The sequence below is a fragment of the Dysidea avara genome, chromosome 2, assembly GCF_963678975.1.
Source record: "Dysidea avara chromosome 2, odDysAvar1.4, whole genome shotgun sequence".
In the NCBI taxonomy this organism is placed as follows: domain Eukaryota; kingdom Metazoa; phylum Porifera; class Demospongiae; order Dictyoceratida; family Dysideidae; genus Dysidea; species Dysidea avara.
Window position 1 is genome coordinate 18,453,631 of NC_089273.1, and position 16,900 is coordinate 18,470,530.

Genomic DNA, 16,900 nt, shown 5'->3' on the forward strand with positions numbered 1-16,900 from the left:
AAGTAGCAAAAATATGTGCGAAAAATTGGTTGGTTGGAAATCGCTACTTTAATGTTGCCTTTAATTATGTGTAGCTGAAAGTTTGCTGGTGGCTGCAGTGGATAGAGTATTGAAGGATGACGCTTTCCAGTTGCCATCACCTTGTGCTACAGCCACCATCAGCGTAGCCAGAACAGTGTCTGCCTGGATCAAGGAAAACAGCAGTGCAGTAAACAAGTTTGAAAAGGACTTAGTTTCGTCATTAACCACTTGTCTTGAACAGCCTAAAGTGAAATCGGCAAATATAATTAGAGAAAAGATGTGGCGTGCATATCATCAGCTGCGAACATCAGATGGATATATAAAGAAATGGGAGAAATTTTTGCAAGCAGCTGGAATTGCAGGAAAATGCAGTATATTTTTCCAAACGATAGGTGATCACCTGTTCAAGGAACTCATCAAAGTACATCATCCCCTGAATGAGCAGGTAGGTAGCAGCAGCACTTCAAGACTCCAACTTACATACATGGAGACAAATGCTATACGTTATGCTGCTGGGTACATCCCGAGGTCGTTAAAGAAGAAGCTGATCAAATCAACTAACCCATTAAAGGACGACTTGCAATTGTGTTTGATGCAGCTGATTGATGATGATGGCAGTGAACCTCATGTTGATGATTCAAAAGATTGGCTAGAGAAGATTGACTGGGGTGGATTGATCAAAGTCAAGAATGATACTTTTGAAGTTTTTATTGCAATGGAACATTGTTTGCGGTCACATATAGCAAATACTAGTATTCCAAGCTTTGGCAACAATGTTAAAGAAGAAATTATCTCTTCTCCAGATGTGCTGTTTGTTTGGAGCCTACTAAGTAGTGAGTGGGAAGAAGATAAGCAATGAGTTACTGAACATGATTGTTTCAGAATGGGTGAAAATTCGGGGTTTTCACTATGCCAGTGGGTGGATAGAGAAATACAAAGAATCCCAGAAACAGATGATGCAAAAATCTAAAGGACTGAGAAAACAACTACAGTCTAACTGATTAACATAATGGTATTGAATGATTAATACAACAGTTCTATTGGTGAAAGTTGTACAAAATTTACCTTGAATGATTAATATAATTGATGAAAGTACTATAAAATTAACTACTGATGTAAGTTGTATATATAATTACAAAATGTTTACTTCTTTTTCCTCCTTCGTTTTGGAAGTGGCTCATTAATATTTTCCTTGTCCATAGCAGTATCAAGCTTGCTTCCTCGACAATTACCACGTTTGGGTGCTTGAGCCACAGATTTAACTACCCGGATAGCTTGAGTGTTCTTTAAGAAACCGTCGGCATTGGGATTATCATTCACCCCTCCTCTTTGACGCTGCAAGCCAAAAAAAACGCTCCAGTGAATCTTGGCAGATCCTCTGGCTAAGGAAGGATGACACACCAGGAACAGTGAACAGGTATCTAACAAGTTCCACAAAAGACTTGCCTAGAATAAACTTGCACTACATACTAGTTCAGCAATATGTACATACACTTACATGTCATTCCTGGTTGCTGGACTAATTAACATAAGACCCTTCTGTGTCTTCGTAAAGCCTTGCCGCTTCTTGACCGATTCCTCCCACTGATCCAAATACCCTAAAAAATCTTCTTCAAGCCACTATCATAATAATAATTATTACAAGAGGTATTTTGTTTTGTGCATAATTACTTTCAATCTAAAATCTTCTTCATCTTTTTTTTCATAAGGCTGCTGAAATATTTTCCTTGAATGATATCCATGGTGATAGTCATGGACATTAAGTGTGTCGAAAAATTTGTCCATCATGCCTACAAACCGTGCCGTTTCAGCTACTTCATCTTCACCAAATTGCTCTAGGGCATTGAACATGGTATTGCTTAGCACCTAACCATCATTAATCCCGTGAATAATAGTGTATACACAACTACCCACCTGAGCAGCAAGATCTACTCTCATTTTGGAGAATGAGGTGAGAAATATATGTTCTCTCTTGAGCTTAGGGAGAATTCTGGTACCCTTCCCTGGTTCTATGTCAGCATTGTACAACTTGACTAAATGGTTCCAAGATATACTCTTGCCATTGCACTAAAATTATGCAACAATCAAATTTTACACACAACTTCAGAATCATACCCAGAGACTGCGATTCTTGGATTGCCAACAGTTGCGTATTGTCTTTAACAAGTGTGGGGGGTCCGAAATAAAGTAGAGATGCCGTCCGTCATCAGCATAAGGGCTGATGACCTTGTAGAGGACTTCTTCAGTGGGGTCGTGCAACTTGATGAGTCTCCTGTTAGCAGTGTTTCCATCTAGAGTAGCAGCAAGTACCTGAAACAACACAACACAAAATATCAAAACACAAACAATACTCCGAGCAAGTCAGAGTAGTATACAAGCATACCTTAAGGCCACAGTTTTCAACTCTACGGACAGCTTCCCAGAATGGCTCATAAAGCAAGTCTCCTGAAATATCAGTACATGGAAACTGAGCGTACGGAAACTGAAGGCTTGTAAACAGTCCTCTAATCATAAATACCATCATGGACTTCGCTAACACTTGGTCAGCAGGCTTGCCACCTTCAACCTCACTCTCAAACTTCAGGAGATGTGTATTTATGTCTCCTAAGTTGCAAAATCCTGTTAAGCAACCTGTGTGCTTGTTGAACACCAAGTCTTCTTTCAAGTGTGTCTCATCTAGTAGCATTATCACACACTTCTCTCTTTCTGGACAGCTATCAACTTTAGCAGCACTCATAAGCATCTTGTCCACATCTGAAGAAAAACCACTGGCAGCCTTTACGTAATGGGTATAGTCCCTCAATGTTCTCTGGGATGGCAACTGCAAGCATCCAGAATTTCGTAAAACTTCATAAGCTCCACCAGACCTTTTAAAACAAACGTTAGATTCAAATTTCTGAATTTTTATGCATACCTATGCCGTAAATGTAAGCACCATCGAATAATCAAAGGATGCCAACGCATGCTGCGGGCATCCTTCTTTGAGGCAGCTTCAATTTGTTGGTTCCAAAATATCTTCTTGAATGAATCTGGTGGCAAATCATCTAAAAAACTTGTGCTCTGAGATGCAATCTCCTATTAAAGTTTAAAAACCATTTTTTATAACATTGCGCTATGCGTATAGTTCACCTTCAAATCTTTGTGCATATCATCGTCCACTTCTATTCCATTTGATTCACAGTACACTGCAATCCTTTCTTTCAAACGATCATTCTGCTTTGAAAGGTTTCGGTACTCCTTTGCCAGACCACCTAGCCTGGTGACTAGTACTGGGACTGGCTGGCATCTACCAGTAGTAAAATAGTATAGTAGTAACAGGTTATTCTATACTTTCTACACACCCATAAGTGATGTGAGTGGCATGTGTAGACTCATCATCAGGAGGTCTTGACTTGTAGCGTTGATGCTGTACAATCAAAGTTGATCTGTAACTGGAGCAGGCAGAACAACGGACATTACCACTACGATTGTCTGTAGTTAGAAATAGTTGGCAGTTGTTACTCCGTATTGTAGGAGACGACTTCTTGAAAGTGTCAAGATAACCAGGGCATGAGCCTACAGAAGGAAGTGATGACCCATATTACAGGAAATAACAACAGTAAGCATACTGCAATATTAATATAGCTACTAACCAGATATTTGATTCAGTGTAGTACTTCGGTAATGCCATAAGTCCAAAAACTTTTCATCGGGGTTCCCAACACATACTTCAGCTGAGTCAATAAGTGTTAGTACCTTCTCCATATCATCAACCAACTGAATCTTCTCTGGCACACCACTGAATAAGGGGTTAACTGTAGTGTCCACTTGTTGGGTCCTCCACATTAATGTCCAATGAAAATCACTGGATACTACTATAGTGGCAATAACAGCAACTGCTGTTGCTTCCTCACCCTGAATAACCAGCTTACAGATAATCAGGGGATCTTCTGCTGTTATATTCCAGGTGGAATACTTAGATATTAAAGCCTTGACACGCCTTGATAGCTGAGAAAGAGATTGAACATGTGCCGACGTGAATGCTGCCAACGACAAGGAAATCGGACACGTTAAGGCACTGACACTTGCTGTAGTGTCTTCATTTGTCTCCTGCACCATAATGGCATCACATTTCTTCTGTCTCTTCTTCCTTTCCTCATTCTTTCTATGGACAGCAAGCCTGAACTTTCTTCCCCCCATGTTCGTACATATCTGAATGGATAAAAAACATTTATTTTTAAAATTCTCGAACATGAAAATACATCATTGCATACAAAATGTAAAATGCCTATGCAAAACTATAGGACAAGTACTATGCTACAGCCAAACTACGTTATATGAACAGTTATACATTAGAATATCTTCCCCCACAAAAACAAGGTATCATTGATTCTTTTATTTAAGTGAAAAATGCATTTTTGACCTTTTCACAAAGCAGAGAATAAAAATTTTTAGGTTAAGCAAATGTGTGGGTCAAAATGTTTTTAAATAACAAAATCCAAAGCAAAAAGACCTCTTCAAAGGCCTAAACTTCCCCCACAAAAAATACTTCTATGGCCTAATGGCGGAAACGACTCCAAGCTAAACTGTTCGAATTATAAAACGCGTGAAAGGACTAAAATGACTAACCTCTTCTCAAGCTACTATACTAAAACTCACGAGAGGAGACTTAAGACAACACTACCTTCACTTCCAGTAGTTTCAACACGTTTAAAGGTGTCATTGCACCTACGCGGATCGCCCGTATACTACTATTGGTGTGACGTCACCGTTTCCAATCCTGGTTGTTTATTATCTCTGGCACTACACACTGAATCTGATTTAGGACACCAGTGACATGATTGATTATTTTACTTAAACACAAATAGCCAAATACAGTACAAGTTTCCTTTAGTAATTTATTCAATCACATTTGTAGCTATCCAATAGATTGCAACATTAACAAAATACCAACTGCTAATTTACAAGAAATTACCTTGAAACGTACAAAATATGGCTCTTCAAGTAGGGTAGCACCCATTATAGCTCATGACAAAAAAAAAATCATATACAAAAAAAATTTATATACGTAAATATATCTATGTACGTATGCATGTGACCATGCATGCTGTCCATCAACTACTAATATTGATCTGGCCTACTCCAAGGGTCGCTTGGAGTCTGGCGGCCTTGTTTGATTGCTGGTATTTCCAGCTGTCCAGCACTTTAACACCTAGTGCTGGGGGTGGTGGCAAGGGCAGTCCATCCAGCCCGGAAAAAAATGCATGCTTTTCATATCTTTAATTAACCATAAAGGCTTGACAATTCAATAAACCAAACATGTTGATCGACCTACTTTAGGGGAAAATCAGAAACTGAAAAGCAACTTCTATTATTGCAAGACAGCATTTGCTGACCAGTTACTTTCTTGTGAATACAATTCGTAACCAAGATTTACACATTAACCAACAATACAATCATGTCACATGATAAGGTGGTAGTTGCACACATGACAGTGTTTTGAGCTGTGCACACAGTAACTAGACTGGACCTGGACAGCCTCAAACCTGCAGCCATCCAATTTATGCTCCTGTAGTCTACCAGTCTGTGCACCTGGCAGACTTCTACAAGTCTTTTGAGTGAAAATCAACTGCAGGATCAAGGGATACTATTATCCCAGTGCCATCATTAAGATACTTTAGCAACGTATTCTAATTAATTCATTCATATGGCCAAGTATAGATCATGACCACTAAACATTAACCAAAATATACCCAGTCTACTCATAACACAGCTGGTTTAAAGTTTTGATCCTGCATACTGAATGATTGACAACCCAGTGATAAGTTAGTTGTCACCCAGCATGATACTTTGATCCTCCCCGCACTGAAATATAAACAGTAGTATTGATACATTGTCAAGTCATGAAGAAATTGAGCAATTCTAAAAATAGAAAAGAAAACAACTAAGCACCTATTTTTTTCATGAACATTCATCGCGATCACACGATACTGTAACTTACAAGCAATAAATGCAACATAGTGTAACTGCAGTATGAAAACAACATTATTTTATTAATTACATTCACTGAAGCTCAGAAAGAATTTACCAACTGCATTTATTATCCAACAGTACAGTAGTATACTGTTTAGTAGTGTTTGCCTCCAAAGTGATGCACACCACTTATAAAACCCATCATAGAAATATCATATGTGACAAAAAATCACCTTTACTAAGTAAGTAGTCTGTTCAACATCAAATCTAGAACTAAAAACAAGAAAATGCTTACAGGCAGCTGAATATAGAATAAAATATCATTAAAGAACTGTATTTTGGTCTTCTTACCTCGCTGATCAGTTACCAGGCTAGAGGCCAAAAAGAGCAGCACACGGCCAACATTTTACGACACAATAACAAACTCACGAGTTGAATGTACCTTTTTTGGGGTTCCAATGCCTTTTGTGCTTTGCTATTTCTTTTATCTTCAATTAAATGGTCATCTTCTTCATGCCAGGAAACCATACCAAGGGATTAATTTTACTGTATCGACATTTTCCTTAAAGGCGTATTAAGATGCCGCAGCAAAACTATTAGAGGCACCCAACGGATTGTAGCAACATCTCAGGCACAGTAGTATTGAGTAGAAGCTAAGCTAGGCTTATAAAACAATTGCAAAGGGTCACACCCCCTTAAAAGATCAAAACACACTACTGCATCTCTAATAGTCACTGTTGAGGCCACACCCCTCAATGATCTAGTTCAGTAGAAAATAAAGGTGTTGTACCACACCACCTAGTTTAATCTACTGTGTAATACTGTAGCAAAATCGAGATATTCTAATACAGCAGTCACAGCCACACATGTATTTATAGATATGCTCTGACAATATAGTTTAACTCGCTCTAAAGCAGCAATAAAGAAAATGTTTCAAAACTTTTTTACAGTCCATCAGTGCTTGAAATAAATTCTTTTAAATTGCTGGGGAAGATTTCCAGACATATGAATTGTCAGGAATTTAGTTAATTTGTATGGCAAATATAGCTGAACTATGCAGGTAACATTGTGCAAAGCATGCTTAAAACTAGGGGGGGCGTGACCCCCTCTAGGAAATATTTCAAAATTAGATGCTCTGACATGCCATTTTGGGCAAAATTTATGATGTAACAATGCCCTTACCTGTCTATAGCACTTCATAGCTTTTATAACAATGTAGCTATATAAGAGCACTTTGTATATTAATAGCATGTACTTATATTTCATGTTTTTTTATTTCCATACAGTTACTCCAAGGAACTCCATGCTAACTATAACATTATGTTGATTTGAACAATATTTCTTTCCATGATAATGTAATTGTTACGTTTTGAACAATATGCCAATGGCTGTTTTTCAACTGTGCTCTGGTACACACACAATATGTTCCTGGTTTTAGCTGGAGCTATGGGAGTGAAGTTTCTTGCTCAAGGAAACAACACAGTAGTAGGAAGTCCCTGCTCGAGCATTGAACCTGGGACCTCTTGATCTACCACCTGGGCCACTACTGCTTCTTACTAGCAGGTGCTGCTAACAATGAAGAATGCTTACAACAGCCAGAATTTGGCCTGAACTACTTGATGCCATATCATGCCACTGTGAATAGAAAATTAAAACCTGGTTGTATACTCGGCCTATTTTGTGCCTCGAAAATTTTATCGCTCGAATGTGACAAGCTACTATGGGAGTAGCTATGAATGATGATGTTCCACACAGGGGAAGCACCGAACAGTGCAGCGGAGGTGAGTATTAAATTCAATACATACATATCTATGGTGCAATGCAAACCACAATTCATTGTCCGGATTTTTTTAATCGAAAATTCCACAAATTATCCTTCCAAATTTCATAGTAATAGCACTTTCCATTACAGAGTTACAGTCATTACAGAGTTACAGCATAGATAATAGACACCCCTACCTGGATTGGAAGCACACGTATAGTGCCCATACAAAACTACTGTTCTATCCGCGTTTCGCGCCTGAAGTTTTCAAACACTCTTTTTCATTCGAAGATTCTGTTTTACTGTCTGGATACAGCTCGATTGCTTTAACTAGTAAGTTTAGTAGATTGTTTCTTGGGTGGCGATTGGCCTACTACTGGTATAGGCGCTTTCCGTATAAAAAGTATTTGAACATGTTTGTGAAAATGGCGGGGTGAATAAGTTTAGTGTAAGGCTGATGCTTATTACTAACTAATGCTACGTGTACTGGTATGTGTTTCATGGTATATTCGCTCCAGTTTAGTTAAGTATCACCTTTCGCGCTTGTCAAACTTCTAGCTAATACACATCAGTACACCCACTATGAATAGGCCAAACCTTATATTCCATAGCGGTAGGTTTACTACTCACCAGTAAGCAAAACATGTTCTTATAAAATATACTCCCGGTACTGTGTACAGTATAAGGGGCGCGAAGCGTAGATAGATTAGGTGGCGCTTAGAAGTTTCCAATCCAGTATGGGGTGTATATTATCTATGGTTACAGTAATTTAAAATTTGTGACCAGGTTTTGGAAGTGTGTGTGTGTGTGCGTGAGATGGTGGAAAATGTTGGAAGTGAAGTTGTGGTGTGAAGGCATTGATTCCACCAAACCTGATGCCATAAGTGTTGTGATCACAACAATAGAGAAATGTTTGCCTCTTGCGGATTAATACGGTCAGACATGATCATTGCACAATTCAAACATTGCTACAAACCTCAGTATAATTATTCTCACTCATTGTATCATGCAAGTAGGGTGAAGATTCTTTGCAAGTAGTTGCAGCTATAGAAGATACGAGAAGGCCAATTCGCGAGTATTTCTTCCGTGAATGAATCCCAATACACATTAATAATGCCAGATAATTAACATAGAAAAAGCAACAGTTAATATATAACATATACTATGAGCTCTTGCTAATGAATTGTGAAGGACAAGTACTTTCAACTAAACATTCCATTCATTCCAAAATTATTCCCACTCAAACATTCCATTCATTCCATCATATACACGAACCACAATAGTCAGTTCACAATAGAGATCCAGTGTTTATGAAAAATCCTAATAGAAAGCACACCTAAAAACTACCCTGGGACACATATCAAAGCAACCCTCTGGTGGTTCTCAAGTGAAAAGGAAATAGACTAGCTATACCTGCAAAGGTGTTTTCACTCATACATATATTACGCATAAAAATTATTTCACAAGCACAACAAAAGTTTACAAGAATTCCAGGATAAAAGTAGCAAGGCTTGCTGAATGGTGTGTGTCCATGACTTAATACTGACTTTGTTTTCACCAAAACCAGGCCAGTTTTAGACACTATTAACCTGCTTATCTACTATTGTGTCAGGCCTTTAGTTCATGTGATAATTCAGCTACAAGATTTAAAACAGTTTCTCCACTACCAAGTGGAGACGAGTATTAAAGATCGGCTTCTGCTTATTTACTATATACTGCTTGCCCATCCAAATTTCGACAGTTGTATTTAAAAAAAAAAACTAGTGACTATGTAGTTCATTATTGTATGGAGGCTTGTATTAAGAGCATGCCTCATTGAACGTTGTGATGATCTGTGCTTTTGCAACATAATTATATTCAATAAAATGACAGGAACTGGTAGTCAACCACAACAATGATTGTGATTAAGACTCAATACTAATGTGAAATACTGTTGAAGCCTTATGAAAACTGAAGTGTTGTTCCATGATATAGCAGGCTATTCACAATTACAATACTCTAAAAGAGTAGACACATAATACAGTTTGATAGCATCAAACCTTGTACTAAATTTTAAAGCTATTAAAGGCACTAAGACTATAGTAATGCTTGTAATAGGAAACACTGTATGATCACTTTCATGTGTAGCTTCAATGAAATATTGACAGTACATAGAACGTTTAATTGCTCTATCTATATGGTCATCATCAATAAAACAAATCCATTACTGGATTAATAAAAAGTGCACAAACTAAATACAGAAATTTTAAAAGGGGGAGTAAGGATCACTGAAAAAATAGCCACAAAACACCTGGAGTGGTAATACAAATGACATCCCTATTTTTACTCAACTAATTTAAAAGGATGATTATGTAACTAAAATTTTGTGACAGAAAATTACATTATCACCCCTAGCGATCCCTTCTTTGTTTGTGTCCAGTGATTCCTCTTTTGAAATTTCCAAATCTTCATATATTTAGTAGTAAATTAGCCTTTGTAATATTTGTCACAGTATTTACAGATCACTATACTATAGTTAGTAACATATCTATGGTAAAATGAATAAAATTACAACCAATCAAGCAGTTATGAATAAATTGTAATAAAACAAAAATGGTCAGAACTAAAAATAGACATACATTCCTTCAAACCAAGTGATAGACATCATATCATACAACTTGTGGGGGAGTGTATAAACAGTGAAATGGACTACTGAAATGGTGGAATAGTGAAATGAAATTTTTTAAGCCCACTGTCATTTTCTACAATCAAATAAAGTACGATTTCCCTCAAAGTCAGCTCTTTTAGCATTTTTGTGCCTGGCAAAACTAGAACTAATTGTATCATACTTTTAAAAATCAATTACACACACAATATCACTTCATCTAATGAATATTAAAAATTTTTCTGTTCCAAATGGAAAATCAACAATAAACAAGTTAGCTAGCTGATTACATGTATACATTGTAAAAAGTACCATATTTCCTTGAATAAATGCCGCACCTATAGTTGCCACACTGGAGTTGTGCCTCCCTTTATTTTTGAAAATAAGGGCTTAAACATTGTTTTCAAGCATTAAGTAGCTACTGGTGGAGTATGACCAGTTACCAAATTGATTTTTCTAACTAAGGTAATGAACACAGTACATGCATTGTACATATGATGTATCTTGTTAGTGTTCATATTTCATTTGATACAATTCGTAAACACAACAGATCAACACAGTGTGTAGCTAGCTCTGACAAGAAACACATTTTACAATCTAAAACAACACTGATGCACAAAAAATGGTTCCTGCAGAGGCTGGGATGAACATAATTAATTTCATGCTTGGAGAACATCTTTGTTATTAATGGACTTTATTCACAATGACGTCACGAGCACAAGATGGCCACTTTATATGGGGGACTGATGTACAGGTGCCTATATAGAAAATATCATGAAGCAAGATACCGACAGTAGCCAACAATTATGGGTAATAAAGTAATAAAAACCATTGCAAACAAACTTTCTCAAAAATTCTCCAGCATGCTATACAAATAGTTTATTGTATTGTCTTGTAACCATACCTGCTGCTTAGAGCTCATTATTTCATTCCCTGGCTGAAATATGATTGATCAAAATAATTTCTGATAGAACTAACGTACTATGCTTCTAGCATGACTGCAGACATAAACTTCATGGTAAAACGTACACATGTCACAACCATCATGTCATCACACCCTACCCCTGTATAACTACCACACAATCTAGTAAAGGATTGTGTTCTGTGCGGATATCATAAACTAGTACTAACTATGCTATTGTAGTCTCTCCAGCCAGTCTGTATTTTTTTTCATTTGTCATTTGATCAGGAAAAACGACATTCTGGTAACATAGTCAGTACTGTAAATAGGGAGTTTCACAGTTAAGGCATACTGAGACTATTCGTGGTGAAAGTGGGGTGAAGCAGGGAAAATTTGTGGTGAAGCGGGGAAACACTTTCAGTTTGCTTTGAAACCACGAAAAACACGAAACTTTCATCCAGCAAAACTTCCCCACTTAGTAGCCAGTCCGGCAGCACTTTTTGACAGACCAGAAATTGAGTTGGTCAACCTCAAACCTTGCAAGCTCAACCTCAAGCCTTACAAGCTTGTTATGGAGTATATAGCAATCATATGAATACAATCATTATTAAAGCTGCTGCTGCTGCATTAGTATTATGGACATTTTGGGACTGAGAATTTTTGGCGACTTTTTGTTGTAATATAGAGGTTTTCCTCCTTCAGAGGTAAAGGATGTATTAACCAGACCTGTTGGGATTAAAATATTTGTCCTTATTATGGAGATTATTACTTAATTTGGGGAGTTTTTAAGAGAGGTTCCCGCACTGTATTGGACATGTTATCAGACTAGCTTTTTCCCCGACCAAATGACAAAAGAAAAAAAATACAGGCTGGCTGGCAAGACTTATGCATTGTCCTTCTTCTATGTCTGTACCTAATGCACTACCCTGGTGAACTCACCATGTTTCAATTGTAGTTATATACTGTACTGAGCTCACAGACTGGCTTTAAACAGACTCTTAATATTATCTGACTATTGAAATGCTAGAAACATCACACTACAACAATTGAAACAGGGGTGTAGCACTGTTTTACCACACACTCACACAAAGAACACAACACACTAATAATACCAGTACTAACACATGTACCAGTAAACAGAAAGGGTATCACACATATGATCACAGTTACATGTATGCACAGCTGATTATAGCTATGGGGTGTCCTCCTACAACATCATTTTACCAAACACTAAAGTTTTCCTCCATAAAGTGATTGTATTGTTAACTCATGCTTTTACCTATATGTGTTTTCAGAATAAAGCTTTACAATGTTCTTTATCACTTTTTTTTAATTTTAATTTTTTTTAAGTAAGTTTCCAACATTGTCCTCAGACTAATGACACATTCCCAGTATCAAGAGTTAGTATGATAGTATGTTACACTGCATGATCTGTGACTACACTTTAATTACTTCACTGATATTGTTTTGATGCCAAATTTGCTTGGTATCACCAGGAGCTTATAAGCGCCGAAGGCGCGAACGCGCCGAAATATAAGCTCCTGGTATCACTGATAATGAACCTTCAATAGCATTCCATCACTCAGATTATCTTTCACCTGTTAACAAACTTACAGTAGGTCTCAAGCCTTGGTCAATGTCAGATGATATTTGGGTTATCTATTATGGTTTAACTTTTCGCTTTCCAGCACACATGCGGTGTACATATAAGGTTTGGGTTTAAGTATCAAGGTTAAGTTAAAACGGAGCTCAGATTACCATCACAACAAGATCACGCCACACTGACTATATACATACAAATGCTACAAGTAATGGCTACCAAAGTAGCGTCTAAAAATGTATCACACTTTAAGATCAGGCTTCAACATCTGTTTAGGTTGACATAAGCAAACTTTTACACTTATAGTAGTATTTGGCCGCAGCAGTTACAAAGAGTGACAGCATGCAGAAAGCCCACATTCTGCCTGAGTACAAAGAAGGCTAACTTCAGTACTTCTTTAAAATGAATATGGCTAATGTGGTCAAACAGGAACAATTTACCACTATGTACTTACTGGGCTCATTTTGATGGACCAATACTGAGTTGGACACTCTCCTCTTTATTATGGACTCTTGCTTACACTGATTAATTATTACAATACAAAAATAATAACTATAATGCTGGACATCATAACTTCCCCAAAACATGACGTGCTATACAATTTGATTGACCGCTACGCATGGTTATAAACAAAGCGCTGTAATTTTCATAGTGTTTGTCCTATGACTATGCAATCAACGTCACTTTACTTAAGATGTAATAAGGATTAAAAAGATACCTAGGGATTTACCCTACAATGAAAGTATGAAGACCACAACACTGTGAATATACATTTCAGTTTATAAGCAAGTAAATCTTCTACACATCTTTAGAAAATCATCCATAACTCATTGCCAGTTGATCCTATTCACCCCAAATCACCGTTGGCTGATTCGCCATTCAATGGCGAGTAAGGTCATACATACAGTTCACGTGACAGAAATGTTAATTAACATGGTGGGTGAAGCGTGGAATGTAGCATTGCAACAATACCATTGTTCTTCATTGCTCCATAACAAGTAAGCCTCTACTGTTACAGTGTGTATTTAGCCTTCCCTTAGTAGCCCAATGAATAAGCTTTCTTTTGATATTTGGTACAGTATTACGTAGGCTAATGGAGTTAGGCAGGCCAAGTTACCTGGCCATATACTTAAGCCTGTTTGAATAAACAATCATTCTTCAAACATTTTTGTGTGGCTTTAAAAGTTATAGCTGGTTCCTCTGTTTTAAAAGCTATAACTCCTGAACCTTAATCATATGCTGCATTATATACAGGGGTGTACGTGTACCGAATTTCATGAGTATTGTTGGCTGTTTCACTGAGTCCTTTGTGATATGCTTTCAATTCACAATAGCATCAAAATAAATGAAGATATCAAAAATCTGTCTTACAAAAAGTTGGAGCTATAACTGTTCTCTTATCCCGCCAAGATTTAGCTTTGTGGATTAAAGCTACAGGGAGAAAAGTTGAAATATGTAAATGTTGAATCTGCTTGGTTGTTACATCATTGTGAGAATAATTTATATTGATATGGCTTCAATTTCTGGTTGTGTAACCACAATGGTTACATGCTCGACCGGTCCAAATATCAATGACATAGACCAAACCCACATAAAGTTATGACATCGCAAACTCAGAATACAAGTTTTGGAAACTTATGATGTCCAGCACTATACAGACATTAATAACAGTGGGGCGAGCCTGAGCGTGTTGAATTGCATCTGTGTATGGTTGAGGACTAGCTATACGTATGTTATGCAAGCTTATGTTGTGTCTTGGTATTTTGTGGAAAATGAGCAAGATTGTGTAAAATTGAAAAAAGTACTGAAATTGCTAGTAGCAAAAGGGCAAAATATGTACTTATGCAGCAATAATACCAAAACCATTTTAGTAGCTATTTCTGACACACCTTATTCATAATTAATTAATTGCAACGAACCCATGTGTACGTGAAATTGTGTCATTTTAGCAATGACAGTTGGATGATAATACCATGGAAACTGTGCAGTATTGGTGGCACTGGCGTGACTGGTGTCATGATCTCTATTTGAGTACCACTACTACTTTGAGTGTCTAGTTGGCGATTAGCATTGTAAACTGTTCTTCACTGTTGTGTAATGCAATTGTTCTATAGATAAGTGATATCTCCTGAATAAAATCACTCGGACATCAATTAATAACATTCTATGAATTACTTTCTGCTATAGCCAGCCTCAATTTAATTTGTGTACACCATACAACTGATACATACTGACTACACAGCATATAGTGAGGTCATTAATTGTCATGCAAGTGCCACCATTACACCACAACCCATGTGTTGACATAAACATTTTGAATTTAATTGCACCAGTGCTTAATGGGGGACACTAATGCTTTCTACACCAGACTATATAGCCTGTACCATGCATTGAAGTGATACAGGTTTTTGTAGTACATCATGTCAACATCTATTTATATAAAGCCGAAAAGCCATCTGTCCATCTACAATTCCGATGGCGTCCAACGATTTTTTCGCCAGCTGATGCACGTATCGAAGCATTTTTTGTGCCAAATTAAGCGCTCATCATCTAAGAATTGCCTCACTTTCAAATGAAGCTTCTAACCGCTGTCGTTTGTCATTTACAGCACGATTAGTGCAAGGGTGCACACAAAAATTCGCTCAAATTTTTTTGTAAATCGCATGCAAATCGCAAGTAAACACCTATTCCATTCAACTTAGCATACTTTTATAAACAACTTTTAAAGACTCTTTAATCACAAGTGACATTTAGTGCAAGTGGTAGAGTGTTAGGCTGGAAATTGATAGGATGGGAGTTCAAATCCCAGTGAGTTCAAATCCCAGTTGTATTACTTTTATTTTTCTTTTTCAAACCTTTTGGTTCCAACTTTTCTTCAACACCCTTTTTTTGTTACAACTTTTTTTTTCATTTTGGCAGCCTTTTTAGTAACAGGTTTTTCTCACTCTACAGTAAAGGCAGTGTACCACAAGTGTCCTGATTATCAAGGTTTCCTGAATTTTCAGTTCAGTTACATGCTAAGGGATACTTTAGGAGCATTACCAAGTGTCCAGATTATGTAGGTGTCAAGTGTCCTGATTAACAGGTTGCACTGTATTGGTTGATAATAGTTTGTGGTAGCTAATTTTACTGCACAATGGTGATGACAATAGGTGATAATAGTCAGTAGTAGCTTACTCATACAGTACTGTAAATGTAGGATAGAGGTGATGACAATAGGTTGTAGTGTAGTAAAGGGAACAGGAGGGAATGTTGTAGCATTGTTAACATACAAAGTTTAGCCTGCACTGTAGGCATGTACTGCACCCTACCATTATGTAGTTTCTTTTCATTGTCAGTAAGTTAAATGTCATGCGTATGGCCTTCATGACAGGTACTATACTAATATCACATAATATGTAGTTTGTGCCTGTATGGTAGACATAATATTATAGGTATGGACAGGTACGTAGTACAGTATTACAGTTGTATTTGCTTATGTAGCTACACACAGCTTTCCTGTTTAAAATTATCTGCATGCTCACATCATTCCAGGATGGCCTAATGGTATTTAATGGTCTTTAATTCATTATTCATGCAACATAGTAGCATGAATTTTAATGCATGGTTTCCATTACATGATGCGCATGCCCACAACATAATGCGCAATATGGCAACTTCTACTTTATAGGGTAGGTACCAATAAATAATGTCTTTTGTGGTCAATCTTTTATCAAATGACGCTACATGTAACTATAGCCTGCATAATAGGATAGGTACTACAAACTGTCCACACTGTTCACACCTATGTGTTATAAGCATACATATTACTACAGTAGTTTAAATACTGCAATTCTGCAGGTTCAGGGGTACCTGCGTGCTTCCCATGATTTTGGCAAGATGTTGGTATTAAAATGTTACCAACATGCATGCTGCAGGGCATGAATGGCACTGATGTTTAATGCTTGGTTGTTATCATAAAGTGATCCCTGCACGTAGGGCAGGTACCAATGCTAGTATAATAATATAAAAAGGATCACT

General features: G+C 37.2%; 2 protein-coding genes across 6 annotated transcripts; one reads left to right on the forward strand and one right to left on the reverse strand.

The window, feature by feature from the left end:
* The first annotated feature begins 82 nt into the window (after positions 1-82).
* Positions 83-1,041, forward strand: LOC136246750 (uncharacterized). Its single transcript, XM_066038315.1, has 2 exons — positions 83-854; positions 904-1,041. The coding sequence occupies exons 1-2, from the start codon at positions 299-301 to the stop codon at positions 1,020-1,022; spliced, it is 675 nt and encodes a 224-aa protein (XP_065894387.1). The 5' UTR covers positions 83-298; the 3' UTR covers positions 1,023-1,041.
* LOC136246749 (uncharacterized) lies at positions 1,026-12,240 on the reverse strand. Of its 5 annotated transcripts, none has more exons than XM_066038312.1 (11): positions 12,220-12,240; positions 3,654-4,212; positions 3,363-3,576; positions 3,151-3,307; positions 2,936-3,096; positions 2,405-2,888; positions 2,137-2,331; positions 1,936-2,088; positions 1,693-1,887; positions 1,520-1,641; positions 1,026-1,467 (listed from the first exon to the last, which is right to left on the reverse strand). In XM_066038312.1, exons 1-11 carry the CDS (start codon positions 12,220-12,222, stop codon positions 1,443-1,445), a joined length of 2,268 nt encoding a protein of 755 aa, XP_065894384.1. In that variant the 5' UTR covers positions 12,223-12,240; the 3' UTR covers positions 1,026-1,442. The 5 variants fall into 5 exon arrangements, with proteins under 5 accessions (XP_065894384.1, XP_065894381.1, XP_065894383.1 ...); XM_066038309.1 differs by lacking the exon at positions 12,220-12,240 and adding an exon at positions 4,976-6,788; XM_066038311.1 differs by lacking the exon at positions 12,220-12,240 and adding an exon at positions 4,685-4,968.
* Positions 12,241-16,900: the final 4,660 nt, after the last annotated feature.

Coding starts and splice junctions, on each gene's coding strand:
- LOC136246750 (XM_066038315.1), top strand. CDS start 299: ATGTGGCGTGCATATCATCAGCTGCGAACATCAGATGGATATATAAAG. Junction 855..903: donor TGTTTGGAGCCTACTAAGTA/GTGAGTGGGAAG, acceptor TGATTGTTTCAG/AATGGGTGAAAATTCGGGGT.
- LOC136246749 (XM_066038309.1), bottom strand. CDS start 5,020: ATGGGTGCTACCCTACTTGAAGAGCCATATTTTGTACGTTTCAAG. Junction 3,308..3,362: donor GCCACTCACATCACTTATGG/GTGTGTAGAAAG, acceptor TACTACTGGTAG/ATGCCAGCCAGTCCCAGTAC. Junction 2,889..2,935: donor TGCTTACATTTACGGCATAG/GTATGCATAAAA, acceptor TTGTTTTAAAAG/GTCTGGTGGAGCTTATGAAG.